Below are 19,890 nucleotides of genomic sequence, written 5' to 3' on the forward strand. Positions count from 1 at the left end.
GCACAGAAACTTGACCGTCATAGTTCATGACTGTAACTACAGTACAAAGTTGTCACAATATCAATGTTGGTCTAGCCAATGAAATATATGTTCGTATTTTAACATTCTGTTTTAGTCAAAAACACTTCTGGGTGTGACTTCTGCATCAGATTATAACCTGGCAGAAAATAAATGACTTCGTTGCTTTACTACCAGGGCGGGTTTGAGCTGTAAATGACGAGCCACTGCTTAGGGTGAAAGAAATGCCAATTCTGTTTGTCAGATTTAAAAATAAGTATGCAGTGAACTCAACATCTTGCAGACAATCTGTTTAATATTTATCAATTTATAAATACTTTGAAAAGAGCACTTGTGCTAGTAACTTACCATCATGTCACTAGAGGGCACAGCAGTACTTCCTTGTCACATTCTGTGCCTACAACAGTTGCTGAAATGTAAAGAAGTCTTACGCTTCTGTCCTAAGTGAAAACAGGTCACAATAAGTTTCAACTGGATCTTTTGCATGTTCATTGTTGTTAAATATCACTGTTATGGCATTACTATGGTTTTTATGTATTTGTAAAAGTTCCTTGCAGAATACATAGCTTTAATTTTTTGTTTTCGGTTATTGGAAGAAAGGATACTCAACTGAGAAAGCAAGGAATGTTGTCAGCCCAAAAAATGCATGTGAATAGGGCAACTGCAAGAAAACTGTTCACTGGCCAAAAAACAGTGGGAAACATTTTTAAAAAGCAGATATATTATAGAAAATCAAGTTTGCAGTGAAGATGTAGATGCAGTTCCCTTACTACATAGGTCAACAATAATGCTAGCACAGAGACAGTAAAACGAGTTCACATAAAATTGCTTCCAAAACTGATTTTTATTTTAAGGAGAGTATTTCATATCAAACAGTGCTTAGACATCTTCAGAGATGAATGTTAAGAAGGTAACTCCCAAGAAGAAACCTATGATGACTGATAAACACATCAGAGATAGGATTTGGTTTGTAAACATCTATGAAGAGTGAACTATGGAAGACTCAGACACGGTAATTTTTTCTGATTTACAGTAGTTTAATGTGTATAGTGGTTATGCTGGCTGGAAACTCTGGATTAGGACAGGAGAGGAACTTAATGATGAGTGTGTTATTCAAACCTAAAAGTTCTCTGAAAGTGTAAAGGTGGGAGATGCCTTTTGTTCCATTGGGGTTGGAAGGATAATAATATATACAGTTGTAGGCAATGGTATGACACAATATACAATCACTGAAAAGGAAGTAATGAAGAAAGCTAAGGACCATTTGAATGGAGCGAACCCAGTTGCCACTGATGAAGGGCTACACAGAAATGTCAGAATGATCTGGGTTTTCATAGGCTGTGGTGGCCAGCAAACTCTCCCAGCATAAATCCTACTGAAAACACTTGGTTGCTAACGTCAAAAAATACCTTGCCAATATTACAGTATTACAGTGCATCTAAAATTGAGCTGACAAAGAAGATAGTTCAGTCTGGTACCACCAAACTAGGCCTACATTGTGTGAATGTTTGGTTATTCAATTCAGATAAATATATAGTCTCTTAAGGAAGTCCATGCAGAGTACATTAAATACTGAAATACTGATTTAGGTAAATTAACCTATATGTTATTCAAAAGAATTCTCATTATAACAACTGGTGTTGTTTTATAAGTATCCAAGCTCCACATTACTAATCAAAGCTAGGTTAGGGATATTGCTTTGGACTGTGGTGTAGCAGTGGTTGCTTGTTTGTTTGTTATTTCCATCTGATACGCTTTTAGGGGAAAAGCCAACAATTGTGGAGGTGAAATGTTAACTACTGCAGATAGACATAAAAGTAAAACTGACAACACTGCCCTAACTTCTCCAGGAGGAGAGGGGGATAGGTTAAGGAAAGTTAAAAGGGAAGGGTAGATCACTCCGACCCCAGTGTGAGGGGGACCCAGCTGTAGTGAGGCCGAGGACGGACAAAGAACTAATCATTGTGAAAGCAACGATAGTGTTGCCACTTTTGTGTGTGACTAATGGCAGCACTAAACATTTCACCCCCTGAAAGCCCAGGCCAGAAATTCTGCCTATTAAGACTACTTTGCTCAAACGAATTTTCCTTTGATACTAAAAGCTGATACCTGTACCAGTCATTTATTTACTTCTAGATTATAAACTGCTGCAGGCTTAATACCAAAAAATACCAATCCAATTACCAATGTGGACCTTTAAAATGTAACTAACTCCTAAGTGCATTTAAACACACGAAATAAGATGTCATAATTGAAAAGGCAAACTAATAGGACAAAAACCATAACCTGGAAGGCAGCCTACAAAAAAGTTTCTGTTAATAACCGAAGGAATAACAGCACACATTGAAGAACATGGAATGGTCCTGATGAAAAATGTGCCCCTCTCTTTTATATATCAAGATCTTTCACCATAACTGAGTGTAAAGTCTCCACAAACCTAAATAATAGCTAAGATTCACTATGGCATGAATGCACGAGACGTCAGCATCCAATACATCTGCTGAAACACCCACAATTCAGTCAGATTATTTGAAGACTTTTGTGCATTGTTCCAAATATCTTCAATGGAATTCAAACTGAAGAACTTAAGTGAGTTTGTTTCACTACAGTTCTCATGCCCAGTAATCACAGTTTTAGGCTGATAGATGTATTGTTTTCTTGAAGGAAACTACTATGGTAAGCAATGTTATGGTTCTGGTTAAGCTGATATGCAAAATGAAAATGTATTACTCAGAAAGTTTGCTGTAAGGTATTTTCTACCTCAAAAGCTGGAGCAATTTTCATGTAATTACAATTTAGTGAAACATCATATATGCTTATCCATTCCTTGCACGCACTCATCCTGGAGGATTTTCTGAGGCCTAGGGTGATTTAACATTATTCACTTGCAGTCAACAAAGTGAATTATCTAATGATTAACAAACTGCTGTTCTGATAAGAACACTGGTTCACAAATATGTCTGGTAGGATCAGGAATGACACTTATGACACTTTCTACCTTAGAGAAAAGATTTTTAACAACATACGAAGACACTTAAATGTGGTCCATGTGCGTCTATATTTTCTTTCACTCTTGATTAACGCACGGATACTTTTAGAATGGAATGTCTGCTGCCACACATTAACTTGCTGAAGCACAGTTGGTAGAAGTGATGTTGGCTGTTGCTCTGAAAGGTGATTTGCTGCAGCTTTTGTATCTGAGATGGTTCAGAGATTCTCTGCTTACACAACCATACAACTCGATGAGGAACCATTTACCACACTCCACTATGGCCTCCTTGTCCTTGTTTGGATCTTTAAATATTTAATGTCGTTTTGAAATTTTTTTGTGTATTGATGCATTTCACTTTTCCCTGATTGTAAAGAGTGGACGTGGCGTCACATCCATCGACTGCACGCAAAAACACGATATTCTTTCGAGCAGGGAGCCCAATTCCCTGAGGATTTTCCTTCTCCTCACTTTCATCGGTAATACACTACTTTGTTGATTGAGGCCTATTACAATGATGAGCAAATGTAGAGTGACTACAACATATAGAAAGCTTGTAAAAAACTTAAAAAAATTATGAAACTTTCCGCTATTTGGCTTTTCTGAGCACCACTTGATTGGACTATAAGAGTGCGAGAATGGAAGTGCTACCACGGACATCTTTTAACTTGTAAATAGTTTCCATTGCTGTTTAGATCATAATAAGCTAACAGGAAGTATGAATATACAACAACATCAAGTTTGTCAAGGAATGTCTAGTGTTTGGGTGTCAGCACTAGGAAGCTTGAGATATCGTTTGTTAGATTTGGGATGTGTCTTAATGTGATATACGAGAATTTTCTGGGTTTTTCTTGTGGTTACAAGATGTGTGCAGTGCATGTAATAGGAGGATGCAGGCGATGTGAATTTAAGCATGTAAATATTAAGTGGGAGGATTAGCTGACAAGATGCCTTCCTGGGCCTCATTCCTTCACCATAATGTGAAATGACCTAATTGCTAGCAAAGGCTAAAAGTTACTGGAAGTGAAGGGTGTGTAAATGAGAACAGACAGACTCAGTGGTGAGCCAAGCACTAGTAAAGGATCAAGTGTCACCAAGAATGATGTCAAAAATCTAAAGAGTAAATACTTGTATATGCAATAGTGCTATGTCACAGCAAAATTTGCAAAGAAAATCTGAGAACAGATTTTTTCCTTAGGAGAGACGTGTTATACAACCTAAACTAAAGACAGTGTCAGTGCCATATTAGGAGCAAAAGTAGCCACGGCCAATGCCCTGCTGACATTAACACCCCCTGCCACATGCCTGCTTCTGTACTGCTGCTTCCACATGACAACAACCTGACACATCAGGAAGCTTCCGCAATTTGACACACTGCTGCTTGACAACAGACAGATGCTGCTCATCAACCCTGTTCCAGACCTTTCCATGGCGGCACACAAATGCTGCCCTTCTGCAAAGTCAGCATCGAGCAACTGACTTAAGACCCATACGTAGCAAGCATGATGGGTGCGAACAGCTGGGCAATGTAACTACACCCAGACTGTGCCATCTGCAGCCTTGGAGTCATTGCCATAACTAAGTTGTCATCACCACTGCTGCTGCTGGGCTGTGATCCAAGCACGTCTGCCTTATGGCCCAGAACTTGGCACCCAACACACTGCCACCACTGTGCAGCCCATGGTTCATAGTTATACTCCAGGCAGCACTGTGGTACACCACAATGATAGAAGATGCTGCTGGCTGCCTCATGCTGTGCCACTGCAGAGCCATGTGTGGTGCCATGGGTGCCAATGATGACTGTGACGCTACATCGGCGTGAAACCATTCAAGGAGTGCATAATGACCACACACCGTGCCTTTCTTGCCTGCAGTTACAATGTTGGAATATTACAATTGTGAGAAAACACCAGATCATGCCAGAGAACAGGATACACTCTGAAGACTATCTAAGATGAATAAATTAATAAAGAACTGTCTTATATTCACTGCTGGTTTGTTTGCATCTCTCTCACATGTCACATCTGTCTACCAAACCATTTTATGAACCCTCCAACAGCCCATGAAGTGACATGCAACAACTGTTTATGTTGCACTCTTGTTTCTCCACAGCTACTTCAGACCACTATATTTTGATGCACAACATCTATTATCTTGCTGCTTTTCTGTACATGCACACACACACACACACACACACACACACACACACACACACACACACACTACTGGCCATTAAAACTACTGCTACACCAGGAGGAAATGAAGATGATAAATGGATATTTATTGGACAAATATATTATACTAGAACTGACATGTGATTACATTTTCACACAATTTGGGTGCATAGATCCTGAGAAATCAGTACCCAGAACAACCACCTCTGGCTGTAATAACGGCCTTGATACATCTGGGCATTGAGTCAAACAGAGCTTGGATGGCGTGTACAGGTACAGCTGCCCATGCAGCTTCAACACGATACCACAGTTAATCAAGAGTAGTGAATGGCATATTGTGACGAGCCAGTTGCTCGGCCACCATTGACCAAACGTTATCAATTGGTTAGAGATCTGGAGAATGTGCTGGCCAGGGCAGCAGTCGCACATTTTCTGTATCCCGAAAGGCCCGTACAGGACCTGCAACATGCGGTCGTGCATTATCCTGCTGAAATTTAGGGTTTCACGGGGATCAAATGAAGGGTAGAGCCATGGGTCGTAACACATCTGAAATGTAATGTCCACTGTTCAAAGTGCTGTCAATGCGAACAAGAGGTGACTGAGAAGCGTAACTAATGGCACCCCATAACATCACACCGGGTGATATGCTAGTATGGCGAAGACGAATACACGCTTACAATGTGCGTTCACCACAATGTCGCCAAACACGGATGCGACTATCATGATGCTGTAAACATAACCTGGATTCATCCGAAAAAATGACGTTTTGCCATTCGTACACCCAGGTTCGTCGTTGAGGACACCATCGCAGGCGCTCCTGTCTGTGATGCAGTGTCAAGGGTAACCGCAGCCGTGGTCTCCGAGCTGATAGTCCATACTGCTGCAAACATCGTCGAACTGTTCGTGCAAATGGTTGTTGTCTTGCAAACATCCCCATCTGTTGACTCTGGGATTGAGACGTGGCTGCACGATCCATTACAGCCATGTGGATAAGATGCCTGTCATCTCGACTGCTAGTGATATGAGCCCATTGGGATTCAGCACGGCTCTGGTAACAGTCATTGGATCTCGACCAACGCGAGCAGCAATGTCGCGATATGATAAACCGCAATCGTGATAGGCTACAATCCAACCTTTATAAAAGTCAGAAATGTGATGGTACGCATTTCTCCTCCTTACACGAGGCATCACAACAATGTTTCACCAGGTAACGCCGGTCAACTGCTGTTTGTGTATGAGAAATCGGTTGGAAACTTTCCTCATGTCAGCACGTTGTAGGTGTTGCCATCGGCGCCAATCTTGTGCGAATGCTCTGAAAAGCTAATCATTTGTATATCACAGCACCTTCTTCCTGTTGGTTAAATTTCATGTCTGTAGCACGTCATCTTTGTGGTGCAGCAATTTTAATGGCCAGCAGTGTATATATATCCAAACAGTATCCTAATCTTGATTATTAATGATAAATATTTTTAAAAAATCTGCTGTAAATTGCATGTGTTGCCTGTGTCATTTACACAGTTGTTGTTAAAACTCTAGCGTATATATACCACACACACACACACACACACACACACACACACACACACACACACAGTATCCTAATCTTGATTATTAATGATAAATATTATAAAAAAATCTGCTGTAAATTGCATATGTTACCTGTGTCATTTGCTCAGTTGTTGTCAAAACTCTTGCGAGAGGATTACAGCATACAGGAAGGGTTTCCAATAGTGTGGGACGTGCATGTGTTAACAATGGTTTCATATATCTTACATCAAAGTTCCCCCAAATACGAGCAAGCCAAGCTTTTTCATTGACTTTGTTGCTCTCACGAGGCTGCTCCGATGTGTCCTGTAGAAAGAAAAAGCTGTGTTACTACAACTGTTCTAATTTCTTGAGGATCTGTGAAATATTGAGGATTTTAATCTTTTCATTTCATTTATATCACCATGGCCAAATAAGCAAAGTAAAATACTCAATTCAATATTTTCGTCATCCCATTACAAATTTAGCAGAAAAAAACTTAACACTTATCTTTCCAGCTCAATATTGAGCATCTGGTTGTTCCAAAAACTGTTTCATAAAATGAAACACAATAAAAAGCATTGTGTAGCAAAAATTAAATTTATTATGTCTCATCTAATTATTCTCATTTCCTTTTTGGATTTTTCATGTTCATTCTTCTCCCTCCCCTCTCTACCTCTCATACATACTTTTTCCCCTCCTAGTACTTAACTCCACTATTCATTTCCATTCCTCATAGTGTATCTCTATTTCTTATTCTGTCATCTCTAGACTGAAACTGGCACAAGGCTTACCACTCTACTATTTCTGCTCTCCTACTCTCTGATCCCACCACTTTCATCTTTGTCTACCCTCAACCTCAAGTCAGTGTTTCACTCATGCAAGTTGTAAGTCACCTGCTCTTCCTTTTTTAACCCTCTCCAAATTATCCATCTCTCCTCCCCACAGAAAGAACTAAGAGTTCCAAAACTAGGATAGTGCTGTGTACTTTTGTGTGTCACGAGGCAGTTCTAAATATAACTACCTGAAGGTAAGTCTACCCACCAATGCTATCTCATAATTTAATAGTTTTCCCACTCAAATTTTCCTTCTGATAAAACTAATTATTATAATGTCTATTTGGCCCATCAGACATTACATACAGAAAAAAACACATTATAAATTACTGAATGATAGATTTTGAACCACTTGTTCTCTCGCCTATTTTCTTCATGCCTTTCTTTTAACATGCACTGTTTTCTACCCACCTCTTTTTTTCCACAAAGGAATTTGTTCAGACAATATGAACACTAAAATGGAATATGTTTGTCTATTCTTTTTACTAAAACAGACCAACTGAACACAAGCTTAGTATGTTCCGAAAGTCACACATTATGACTGATCTTGTGATTTGATCTACAGTCTGAAAGGAAACAACACATCTACGTATAAAATCATATGTAACAGCAGAAAAACCTTATGATGCAATAAAATTGGATTACTACACTACTAACTCAGATTTCTACTGCAATGTATTTGTTTGCTTTTACATTTTATTGTACCTGTTGTTTCTACACCATTAATGATTTCTGCTTTCAAAGTAACTGTTAGTACAAGAGTTTTCTGCATGCATACCCTGTTTCTTCTTGTCACAATAATTTCTTTAAATTTTTGTTTCCAGAGAACAGTACAGCTTTTAATTACAAAAGCAATTATTTTTTCTTCCTGACCAATGTAAAGAATTATAGGCCAAATAACATTCTGAAATCATTTCACAGATGATGGCAGCACTGCTGCTGCTTCAGTCATACATGCATCATGTGGTCCACTCAGTTGCTGGTGTTCACTCTCAGACTCCTTTTTTCAACTCTTACCATTGCAACCTTTGACTTATATGGACATACAATTCTTTTATTAGAACTACATATTACTCTTTTGGCCTATTGTTTACATCTCATTTTTTTGCTGCATCTAACAAATGCATACTTCTGTTAAATCTATTTCAGTAGACTCGTATGTAATACTCACATGCTCCACATTAAAAACATTAACAGATTTGATGTGCCCCATCTCCAAACTATGGATTAGATCACACAACTGCTGCCTTAATCCATGGTTTGGAACAACTCCTCCTTGCCTCCGACACCTTAAGATCTTTGAATGATTGATGTATTGAGAGATGAAACAGTGAAGGTGGCAGAAGATCAGAGAAGCAAAAAGAAAAGACCAAGAAGAAAACCTTAAACAACACAAGAAATATTGAATTTAACTGGTGAAAGGGAAAATACAAAATTTCATGAAATGAAGCAAATAAAAGGGAATAGATACGTCTAAAAAGGTAAAGCAGGAACAGCTAAAGGAGAGATGTGAAACTGTAGAAGCATGCATGAGTGTAGGAAAGATAGACGCCATTTGTAGGAAATAAAATGGGGAAGAGGAAGAAAAGCAAGATAGGAGATTTGATACTGTACAAAGAATTTGACAAAGTACTGAAAGACCAAAGTCGAAACAAGGAGTAGACAACATTCCCTCACAATTAGAGAGATCCTTGGGAGAATCGACCAAGTCGAAACTACTCCACCTGGTTCTGCCAACAGCTTGTCATAGATGGTGGAGAAGCAGAAAGAGGTTGGGGGGAGGGGGTCAAGCTCTTGTCTATGGGGTGGGAAACTTCTTGTAAAAGGTAAGAGAATCAGTAATGGTCAAGGGCATGATGAAGCAGGAGGCAGTGGAAATCAATGTATAAAAGACAAGAGATGTGTATCCAAAAGACAGGTGGCCAGTCACTGAGAAAGTGTCACGATGGGCCCTCACTCAGCTAAAGGTTCTGTATTATTCCTCCATTTAGATCTTCAGGGGAGGGGGGGGACTGCCAGTGGACAGTCCATGGGGGGGGGGGGGGGGGGGGGGGGGACCTACAAAAGAGTAACATTCTTCGAGTTAGAGTGTGGAATATCAGAAATCTGAATGTGGTAAGCAAGCTAAAAAATAAATAAATGGAAATGCACCAGCTCAAACATGATATAATGAGGCCAGTGAAGCTAAATGAAAGGAGGATGAAGATTTATGGCCCAACAAATATAGGGTGATAGCAACAGCTGCAGCAAACGGTACAGTGGGCAAAGGATTCACAATGAATAGCAAGACTTAAGAAAAACTGAGATATGTTTATAGGATTTGTTGACCTAGAAAATGTATTACCATGTAAAATGACACAAGATGTTAAAAATTCACAGGAAAATAGGTGTAAACTACAGGAAAAGATGGGTAATATATAATATGAACAACTACCCTGAGTGAAAAATAGAACGGAAGACCAACAACGAAGTGCTTGGATCAGAAAGAGTGTATGACAGAGGTATGGTCTGTTCAATCTATTCACTGAAGAAGCAATGACAGAAATAAAATAATAGTTCATGAGTGGGATTCAAATTTATGGTGAAATGATACCAGTGGTAAGATTCATAGAGATTCCTGTCCTCTGTGAAAAAGAGTAAGAACTGCATGACCTAATTAAATAGAATGAACAGTCTAATGAATACGCACTGTGGATCCTGAGTAAGCTGGAGAGATAAATGTAAAAATCTCTAACATCACAATTGGGAACGATGAGGGAATTCTGTTACTTTGGAAACAAAATAACACTGGACGGACAAAGTCAGTATATAAAATGCAGACTGGCTCAGGCAAAGAGGGCATTCCTGCTCACAACAAGTCTACTAGTATCAAAGGAAGGAATTTCTCAGAACACATGTCTGGAGCACAATACTGTATGGAAGTTAATCAAGGGCTGTAAAAAAAGAGAGAGAATCAAAGCATTTGAGATTTGATGCTCTAAAAGGCTGTTGAAAATTAGGTGGACTGACAAGGCATGGAAGGAAAGGTTCTCCACAGAAATGGTGAAGAGAACTACATGTGGAAAATATTGACACGAAGAGACATGTCTGATAATAGAGGGTAATTCCTGTAATACTTGAGGGAGCTGCAGAGGGTAGAAACAGGAGTGGAAGAGAGAGATTGAAATATATACAATGACCAACTGAGGACTTTGAGTGCAAGTCTGAGATGAAGAGGTTGGTGCAGGAGAGAAATTTGCAGTGAGCCACAGCAAACCAATTAGTAGACTGATAACCACAGACTTCAAGAAAATGTAATAATTCCCATTTTCAGAAGAAAGCATGTAGAACAGGTGTGGATACACCGCAACCATGAGTTCATTAAACCGAGGCTGTGAAATAGATGAATTATTTGCAGAAAAATGGAAAGATTGGTAGAAGCTGCCCTTGGAGAAGGTCAGTTTGTGTTGAGGCAAAAAACAGGAAAACGTGATGCAATATTGACCTTACTTACCTTGGAAGAGACTGAAGGAAGGCAAACTTACTTTTATAGCATTTGTAGATCTAGAGAAGGCGTTTGACACGGTTTATTGGAATATATTCTCTTTGAAACACTGATGATAAATAGGAGTAAAATACAGGAAGTATAAGGTTATCTATAATTGGACAGAAACCATACAGCAATTATAAGAGCTGAAGGACATATGCTTCTTTGTTGTTCTTTATACAGAACACAGTATCTATAATACCTCTCCAGACATTTCTTATGGTTTCACTGCTGCTAACGTAAACACTGACTAACTGTACGGTTTCCCTAGATAGTTCCACACATTACTGTTACGCTACAATACAGTGGCTTAATAACATACAATATTAGACAATAGACAAAGATTCAAATGCATCCGATGAACTTTTTTTTTTTTTTTTCCTTCAAAATTTAGACCGGTAGCATATTATTTTATGGTTTTCTTTTACTAATAACTTTATGCAGTAAGATGGTAGTCATAAATGAATATTGCCACATCTGAACATGCAGATCTTTCATTCTATCATTTTTTTGACACTGCCCTTACTGCTGATGAAAGTCCTACAATGCTTAAAAAGTTCTAGAGGGCAAGAACTAGAGAATTAATGGGTTTTTATTAATGAGTTTTTAATTTATGTGTGATAGTTGTGGACCAATTTTTGTTCTGGGAGCTGGTAAAGACATTTTTACATCAACAATCACTTTTTTCTTTTTTTAACAAAGCAGAAGCAATGCAACAACATGTCAGCTGACTGAAAATACCATATCATCCAAAGAACTGACATTTATCAGCCATTATAAGAGCTTCACTTTTGCTAGACATCTTTCCCTATGAAATTCAAATGTAAGGTGCTGCTAGTTGCAACAGCTGTTCTCCACAGACCTGTCATCCCGTTTGCACAGACAGTCAACTGTCGTCCCAGTAGAATGGAGAGTAGATGTTTCAAAAGGCCTCTTTAACCAATATTCTAGCATTCACATGGATCTAGGGAAGCTGCACGGAACCTAAGTCAGGATGCTTGGATGGGTCCAGTGTCTTTATCATGGCATTTCCTTGCTCAATGGTCATCAGATATTAAATTAGTCATTTGCAGTAAGTTATAGAACATGTTACAAGTTTTATCCTCTTACACATCCACTGAGCAAAGTAGTAATTAAGTATGAGAACTTTATAGTGTCATAAGAAGCATGAAAACATCTACTGTTACTGTTAGCATGATAATGAAAATCTATTATTTTGAAGAGGTTGTGATTTAAAGCCTGTAAAAATTATGTTTGCACACAGCTACATTAATAAATTCATTGCACAACCAGTTACAATCAAACAGATCATCTTTGGATACATTGTGGCATTGTAACCAGATGTGTGATAACTCATAATCATTATCAACCATCATGTTACAAACATACATTTCTATTCAGCTATAAATCAAGCAACAAAGTGCGTACTATGGTGACAGATTTATAGTGGAATGGAGATGTTGGTTTGTTAAATGGTTTAAATGGCTCTGAGACCTATGGGACTTACCTTCTGATGTCATCAGTCCCCTAGAACTTAGAACTACTTAAACCTAACTAACCTAAGGACACACACACATCCATGCCCGAGGCAGGATTCGAACCTGTGACCGTAGCGGTCGCGTGGTTCCAGACTGTAGCACCTAGAATCGCTCAGCCACCCCGGCCAGCTTGGTTTGTTCCATGATGCTTGATAGTGGTTATGAGTTATCATACGTTTAACTACAATGTCACAATACACCTGACGATGGTCTCTTCATGACCATACCCTGGTACATAATAAATTGATTAATATAGCTGTGTGCAACATGATTTTTCAACAATAATGATAATAGTTGTTTACACTCTAGTTCTGCACAAACTTCACAATTTGAAGGGGTATGATATTCAAAGTGCAAACGTTTTTATCATCATAAATAAACACTACACCAATGTAAAAGCAAACCTAATGAACTACGGAAATAAAATTATGCTGTTATTCACATTTGAGATACATTATGCCAATGAACATATATGGTGCTGAAACAACATGCAAGATACTCATTCATTCCTTGTACAATGGAAAGCAGTTAGTTCATGCATCAACACTGGACAACCGAACAAAAAAGCAAGTCATAAATATGAAAATGAGGTACCCTTAGCTTCAACCAAATGAATGACTGTTTTGTAGACCACATGGTAAATTTTCGCATTATTTATATCTTCATGCTCTCTGCACTGGATGACAGTCACTGACAAAAATAACATGGGGAAGCAACTAATTGAGTTTTGATGATTATCTAACTACATTGGCTATAATTTCAATTTTCACATAATTTTTTCTGTGGCACATCATTTTTGAATAGTTCAATAACATAAATGATTATCTTAAAAATGGCATCTGCACTGCTAAATCTCCCAAGAAACAAATTTAGCCAAACAATTTCTGTTGTTTTGGTACTAAACTTACAAACTTACAGTTTATTATAATGTGGAGGAAATTATTTTGAAATTAAAATACAGAAACAGCCCTAATTCAAAACTGTTACATGGATCTTCTGTTTCCCCACCCCCCTGATTCAAGATCTAGAAAAACTTCTTCCTCTTTTCAGCAACTGCAAACCGTAACTTTTATTCGCCTCTTTCCTTTACCCTATAAAAAGAAGTTTATAAAAACCTGATAACTGAAGATAGTTTTGTTTTTAAATTTATGTATTTGTCAGTATTGCTCTAAGCAAACTATATACTCTACTGACATCAACATAAAGCTGAGTCATACATGTCAGCTCGAGAAGTACTATATATTAAAGATTTTGTTGGGGATTCTGAAAAATTCAGAACATAAAGATGCAAGGGTGAAGCTGGGAGAACTGCCTGGACAGTCTGCTACTTGGCCAGTGCCTGAAGCATATTTTCTGTACATTTTCAGTGACAATTTGAAAAGTGAATCAGCTGTACAATTTAATGCTGAATTTACATTATACACAAATGAAATAATGTTTTGAGGTAGCCCACCATTTTCAATTATCAATATAAATTTGGTCTATCAGGTCCTAAGAATAGTGGTGCTTAATAAACAAAAAATATAACCTTCTACACGATTCCATGCTCCGAATGAAAAGAAAAAAAAAAACATGATAGGTAAGTCTAAAAGCACTCCACACATGACTAAAACAAAGCAAGTGATGGGCAGCAATATGTGAAAGTGGTAGCAGTGCATGAGCTGCAGCCTACTATATGCACAGACAATGCATATCTGAACAACATGCACAATACATGGACAACACAATTTCCAAGCTTATACGGTTTTCCTCTACAGTGTCTGTGTACAGATGATGATTTATGAGAATGCTGTGCCCCATGACTTTACCACTATTTTCTAAAGACAGGTGGTGTAAGCCAGTATATAAACAGGAAAAAAAAATTGAACATTGGTACTGGGAAAATAACAGCATAAATATCCCTAACGCAGAATATGCAAAGTGTTAAGAAGAGATACAGAACTTGCTATGCAACTAAATGAACTGAAATGGCCCCTTAACAGGCAAAACACATTTTTGTGTCAAAGAGGTTAGTATAAAAAGCAACATACATAAATGAATTGTGGTAATGATCTGAATTGAAAGAATGAAGTATACAGTACCTCCCTCAATGTTGTCCCCATTGAATTGTATACCTGCAAAGTCAAGCCACAGAGAAGACAAGAGTAGCATCTGATTCTTTGTAAATAAAAAATGGCACATTAATTAAAAAAGACAGCATTAACAGAAATCATGTTAACATGAAATGATATCTGTTACAGACTATTGGAAAACAAGCTAGGAGCACAATGAGGCCAATGCTCATGCAATGACATACTCACAAAATTGTCTTAACACACACTAAATGCACTATTACACATGAGTGTGCTTTACAAATAAGTCAAATACAGCTCAAGGTAACACACACATCCTAACATAACAATGCAAACAAAAATTATCAAATACAACATTTCTGCATGCTCTTGTGCCTATGACGACAAAATGCACCGTGCAATTGCTGCTGTAATTGTTGAATTATGACCTAAGTATTATTAAGCAACTTCTCACAGGCAATACCAACAAACAAATACTACTTCATTGAAGGAAAAAGGAGGGCAACTGCTTGACCAGTGAGGATATCACAATTATTTTCACACCATCCCATGGCAAACACATCTGACCACCTCACCAAGAAAATGAACATACCTTAAACACACACCCTGAAGCTAAGTGTAATTAATTACTATTAAAAACAGTCTTGATCACAATTTATTTTATAAGGTGACCGGTTTCGACCACTGCTGTGGTCATCTTCAGACCATTGAGTGGAAACCCCTTTCTGTTGTGATTCTCCAACAGAAAGGGGTTTCCACTCAATGGTCTGAAGATGACCACAGCAGTGGTCGAAACCGGTCACCTTATAAAATAAATTGTGATCAAGACTGTTTTTAATAGTAATTATTTACAATTTTATTGATCACTGCTGTTCCCATAATGCATTCAAAAGTAATACTAAGTGTAATTCTTCACTCTTTCTTTTATAAAGCAGCTGTTTATGCAGTACTGACAGTTACGAATTTAGATTAAGGGGTAACAAGGTCTGTTTTTGCTCATTTTCCCCTATGCTATCCCCCCCCCCCCCCCTGCCCCTTTTTCATAGCAGCACACATAGCTTTTTTTTTTCTCTTCTTCTTCTTTGGTGTATAGTCTTCTGGTATGTTCCCCTTAATATTTATTTACTTAGTTTATGTATTTTCAAGTGTGTTACAATTACATTGTTAAAAATGGAATTTACTCTGTTTTTGTGTCACACTGTCCACATGTAATATCTTTTCAAAGTTTTCCACCAGTTATCTATACTCTTTGATGACTACAGTCAGGGATTGTCTGATGATGAACTTTAATTAGCACATCAAAAACTCGTTCACAAAATAAACATACTGCAGAACACACATAGTTTGTATTTTTCCATTGATGAATCGAAACCTCAGAATTTAGAGAATTCAGCAGACAATAAATGAGTTGCACCTCTCTCACTTTCAATCTTGTATTTCCCTATGGCAGCTGACTGAAGAGAAGAATGCAAGGTGGTGTTCATATTAAAAAAAGAGAACAGGTAATATCACACAGTATTAAGATCGTGATATGTGACATGAAATCAGACAAACCTGAGAACCACCATGTGCTGAATGCATGAATGCATGTACAAGTATGTATGGTAATCTAAAATAAAATTCAATAATGCACAGGAAGGTAATGACTCCACATTGGAGAATTCACATCGTAAGACAATGTACCCATAATGTTAGCTCATTTGGCCTACTATTCTTAATCAAAGCAGTTTTAATAAAGATTTTTACAGTTGTAAGATGGATGCGAACCAAGCAGATTCCATACAGAGGATAGATCAGACAGCTCTACAAATTTCACTTGGCAGTTTCGGGGACAGCTAGTTGCAATAGACAACATAATTCTTTATTAATGATGAGTCTCCCGGTTGTCTCACAGCAGCCATCCCTTTAGTCCCTATCATGAATGCTATGAATGTTTTCAAGTTAAATAGACACCACATTAAAAACCAACCACTCTAGCAACCTAATACATAAGTAGTTTTCTCATGTTATTTAAAAATAAACTAATAACTGAAACAAAAAATAAAATGAACAAAATTCTACATAAGGTATGTTACAATGATACTTACATTTCTAACTCCTGTATAGGGAAGCATTTCTACTTCTTCTTCTACCCCGACACTGAAAAAGGAATTCATAATTTACATTAATGTACTAAAGCTGTTACAATGAGAGGGAGGGAGGGAGGGAAGAAGATTAGAGTTTAACATCCTGTCAACAGTGTGGTCATTACAGAGGGGTGGGGAGTGTAGGAATAATAAGAACAATACAAGAAACCAGAAAAATTTATTCAAAATGAAAAAAGAATTAAGAGATTACATGAAGGCAGTGGCTGTCTTCTGGGAAACCCTTCTTGCAAGAATGAAAATGGACTAGCCTAAGGAAGTTAAAAATGATCTATGAAAGCCTGACACCTCAATTGGAAGAGTTTTAAACTAAAGACAAAAAGCAAAATATGACTGGATGAGTGAGTGTATGAGCTGTACCAGAAGAACTATGAAGCTGGTCAACAAAAATGTATGGAGTAGTAAAGGCGAAGAAATTTTATAGGAGTAAAATTAATGTAGACAATGATAAGTGATCAATTCACTACAGTAGCATAAAAAATTGTCAAATATGAGAATTATGAATTCCTTCTTACAGCTCTAACAAGAAAAAACAAAAGAAAGGTGAAAATGTAAAGAGTTGATCCGAGCAAGTAAACAAACTCTGAGATAGGCAAGCATGCAAGCCAATCCACAACTAGTACCCTTTTGTGGAAGATGCATAATGTTTGTCAAAAAGAGATGAAAGAGAGGGGAGGGCCAACAAGTACATGGCAAGGGTAAGAAACACAGGGAGGACGTTTAAGTCACATGGGGAACTCAGATTCTGAATGAGCAGTAACCATATCGGAATAAAAAACTATCAATTTTTTTAAACATTGTATCCTGCTTCCTTGCTCTGTTTTGGTGTGAAGAGGAATTTAAAGCTTTTGACATTGGGAAAAAAAATGTTCAGAAGTTTAGTAACACTACTGAATGAGAACATGCTGTTGAAATGAGTGAGAGTACTTAGAGCATTTTGGTAAAGTTTAGAAGTGTTATTCACAAGCAATAAATGTTGCAAAATTTAATAGAGGTGGCGGCAAATCCCTTGTATGAAGAAATGAGAGTGTCAGAAAACAAAATTCATCCAAGGAGTATGTTGTAAATTACTTCAATTGTTATTCCAGCCAACAGCACAGTTTTCCAAACGAGTGGCGCAGCACCAAGTTTGTGTGTTCAACAGGCAATGAACTTCATTAATACTTGCATTTGTACATATGACACACACAAGCCTAAAATATAAAGAACAGCCCATGTGCACAATTATCAATCATGTTATTTCAATTTTTGGGGGCAACTCATCCATTGTCAATGCACATTACCATGTACATGCTTCAACATTAACATTAAACAATTGAAAATCCAGGATGGAATAATGATAATATTACGAAACAGATAGATTGCTACTTGCCGTATGGTGAAGATGTTAAGCCACAGACAGGCACAACGAAATGACTGCTGAACAAGTAGACTTTCAACCAAAAGGCCTCCTTCTGGAGTACCTCCTACTCCCGTCTAGTCACAAGCATCACTTATCCCATTAAAGGCGGGGGGGAGGGGGGGGGGGGGGGGGGGGGAGGTTACTTGTGAAATCAGTCATGATCTATAGCTAGACCACCAGCTGCCGAGCATGCTGTCTGACAATGTTCTTCACTTCAATAACTGCTTCACAGCCTGTGCCATGTGGATCCTTCCTACTAACACTAACATTTCTGAATGGCACAGGTGGGAATTCTTTCTGCAATATATCCTACATTCCCCTAACCACCTGGTCTCAATCTTCAAACAATGGAAATCCAGGATGGAATGTAACAATATTGTGAAATGTATAGTTGCTACTCATCATACAGCGGAGATGCTGAGTCGCAGAAAAGCACAACAAAGGAACTGTCGGAAAGTTAGCTTTCGGTCAACAAGGCCTTTGTCAAACCCCCCCCCCCCCACACGCACACGCACACGCACGCACACACACACACACACACACACACACACACACACGCACACACACACGCACGCACACGCACACGCACACGCACACGCACGCACGCACACACACACACACACACACACACAGTTTGGCTCCAGCTGCCAGAGACCGTGGTCATGTGTGTGCGAGCTGCATTTGCCTCTCTGTGTGTGTGTGTGTGTGTGTGTGTGTGAGTGTGTGTGTGTGTGTGGTCATCTATTTTTGATGAAGCCCTTGTTGGCCAAAAGTCTCTTTGTTGTGCCTTTCTGTTACTCAGCATCTCCACTATATAGTGAGTAACAACGAACCTTTTCATAATATTGTTACACTGGCCTCGACTTTTGTTAGTCACTACCCTTCATGCACCTATCCCCTTCCCTGTTCCCACTCCAGCTCTATACAGCCTTCTATTCCATCAATGCACCAACAGTCTTTTTACTTATCCCCCTTTCCACTAACTCCCCTCCCCACCCGTTTTACTACACCTAGCCTACTATTCCTCCCCTCGCTGCCTCAGCCTCTTCCTCTTCCTTTCCCCCATCACCTATATACACAGCTGCTACCAATCTGGCATCAGAAGCCAGAGACTGCAGCGGTGGTGTGTGTGTGTGTGTGTGTGTGTGTGTGTGTGTGTGTGTGTGTGTGTGTGTGTGTGTGTGTGTGTGGAGGGGGAGGGTATCTACTTCATAAGAAGTTTAGCAGTCTTTTTGTTGTGCTTGTCTGTGATTCAACATTTCCTTAGCAGTCTTTTTATTGGGCCTGTCTGTGACTCAACATCTCCACTACATGATAACTAGCAATCTACTATTTTCATAATACATACATTACTGTTAATTTTATGAAAATCGAAGAATGATTAGCTACATCATGAGTGATATCAATAAAGAAGAAACAAACAAAGTGGTACCATATGCAGTTTTACAAGACAAAATTATCTGTTTAGTTTATATTGTGCTACGACAACTTCTGTTAATATCTGGAAAAAGCCACGATCACAAAACACAAGCAATACAGTAAATTCCAGTGATTTGTTTGTCCAAGAAAAGTCTTTTACACTTGTTCTCTAAAGACAAAATTGAGCCACAGCATCTGCAATTAACATAAAAAATAGAAGCTTTTTTCAAAGTGGAGCTTTATTCAAA

General features: G+C 38.4%; 1 protein-coding gene across 4 annotated transcripts in view; it reads right to left on the bottom strand.

The window, feature by feature from the left end:
- LOC124798588 (sodium/hydrogen exchanger 7) overlaps positions 1–19,890 on the bottom strand; it is a 168,313-nt gene that overhangs the window by 111,791 nt on the left and 36,632 nt on the right. For 3 of the 4 annotated variants that reach the window (XR_007016960.1, XM_047262055.1, XM_047262072.1), the window contains exons 11-13: positions 16,765–16,816; positions 14,687–14,719; positions 6,841–7,032 (exon numbers count right to left, since the gene is read on the bottom strand). Coding sequence is in view for 3 of the 4 variants with exons in the window: in XM_047262055.1 (XP_047118011.1) it covers positions 6,841–7,032; positions 14,687–14,719; positions 16,765–16,816 (277 nt within the window). In the remaining variant the exon portion in view is untranslated. The remainder of the gene's footprint in view (positions 1–6,840; positions 7,033–14,686; positions 14,720–16,764; positions 16,817–19,890) is intronic. The other variant, XM_047262063.1, reaches the window with a different exon arrangement.

The sequence above is a fragment of the Schistocerca piceifrons genome, chromosome 1 (genome assembly GCF_021461385.2).
Source record: "Schistocerca piceifrons isolate TAMUIC-IGC-003096 chromosome 1, iqSchPice1.1, whole genome shotgun sequence".
Classification (NCBI taxonomy): Eukaryota; Metazoa; Arthropoda; class Insecta; order Orthoptera; family Acrididae; genus Schistocerca; species Schistocerca piceifrons.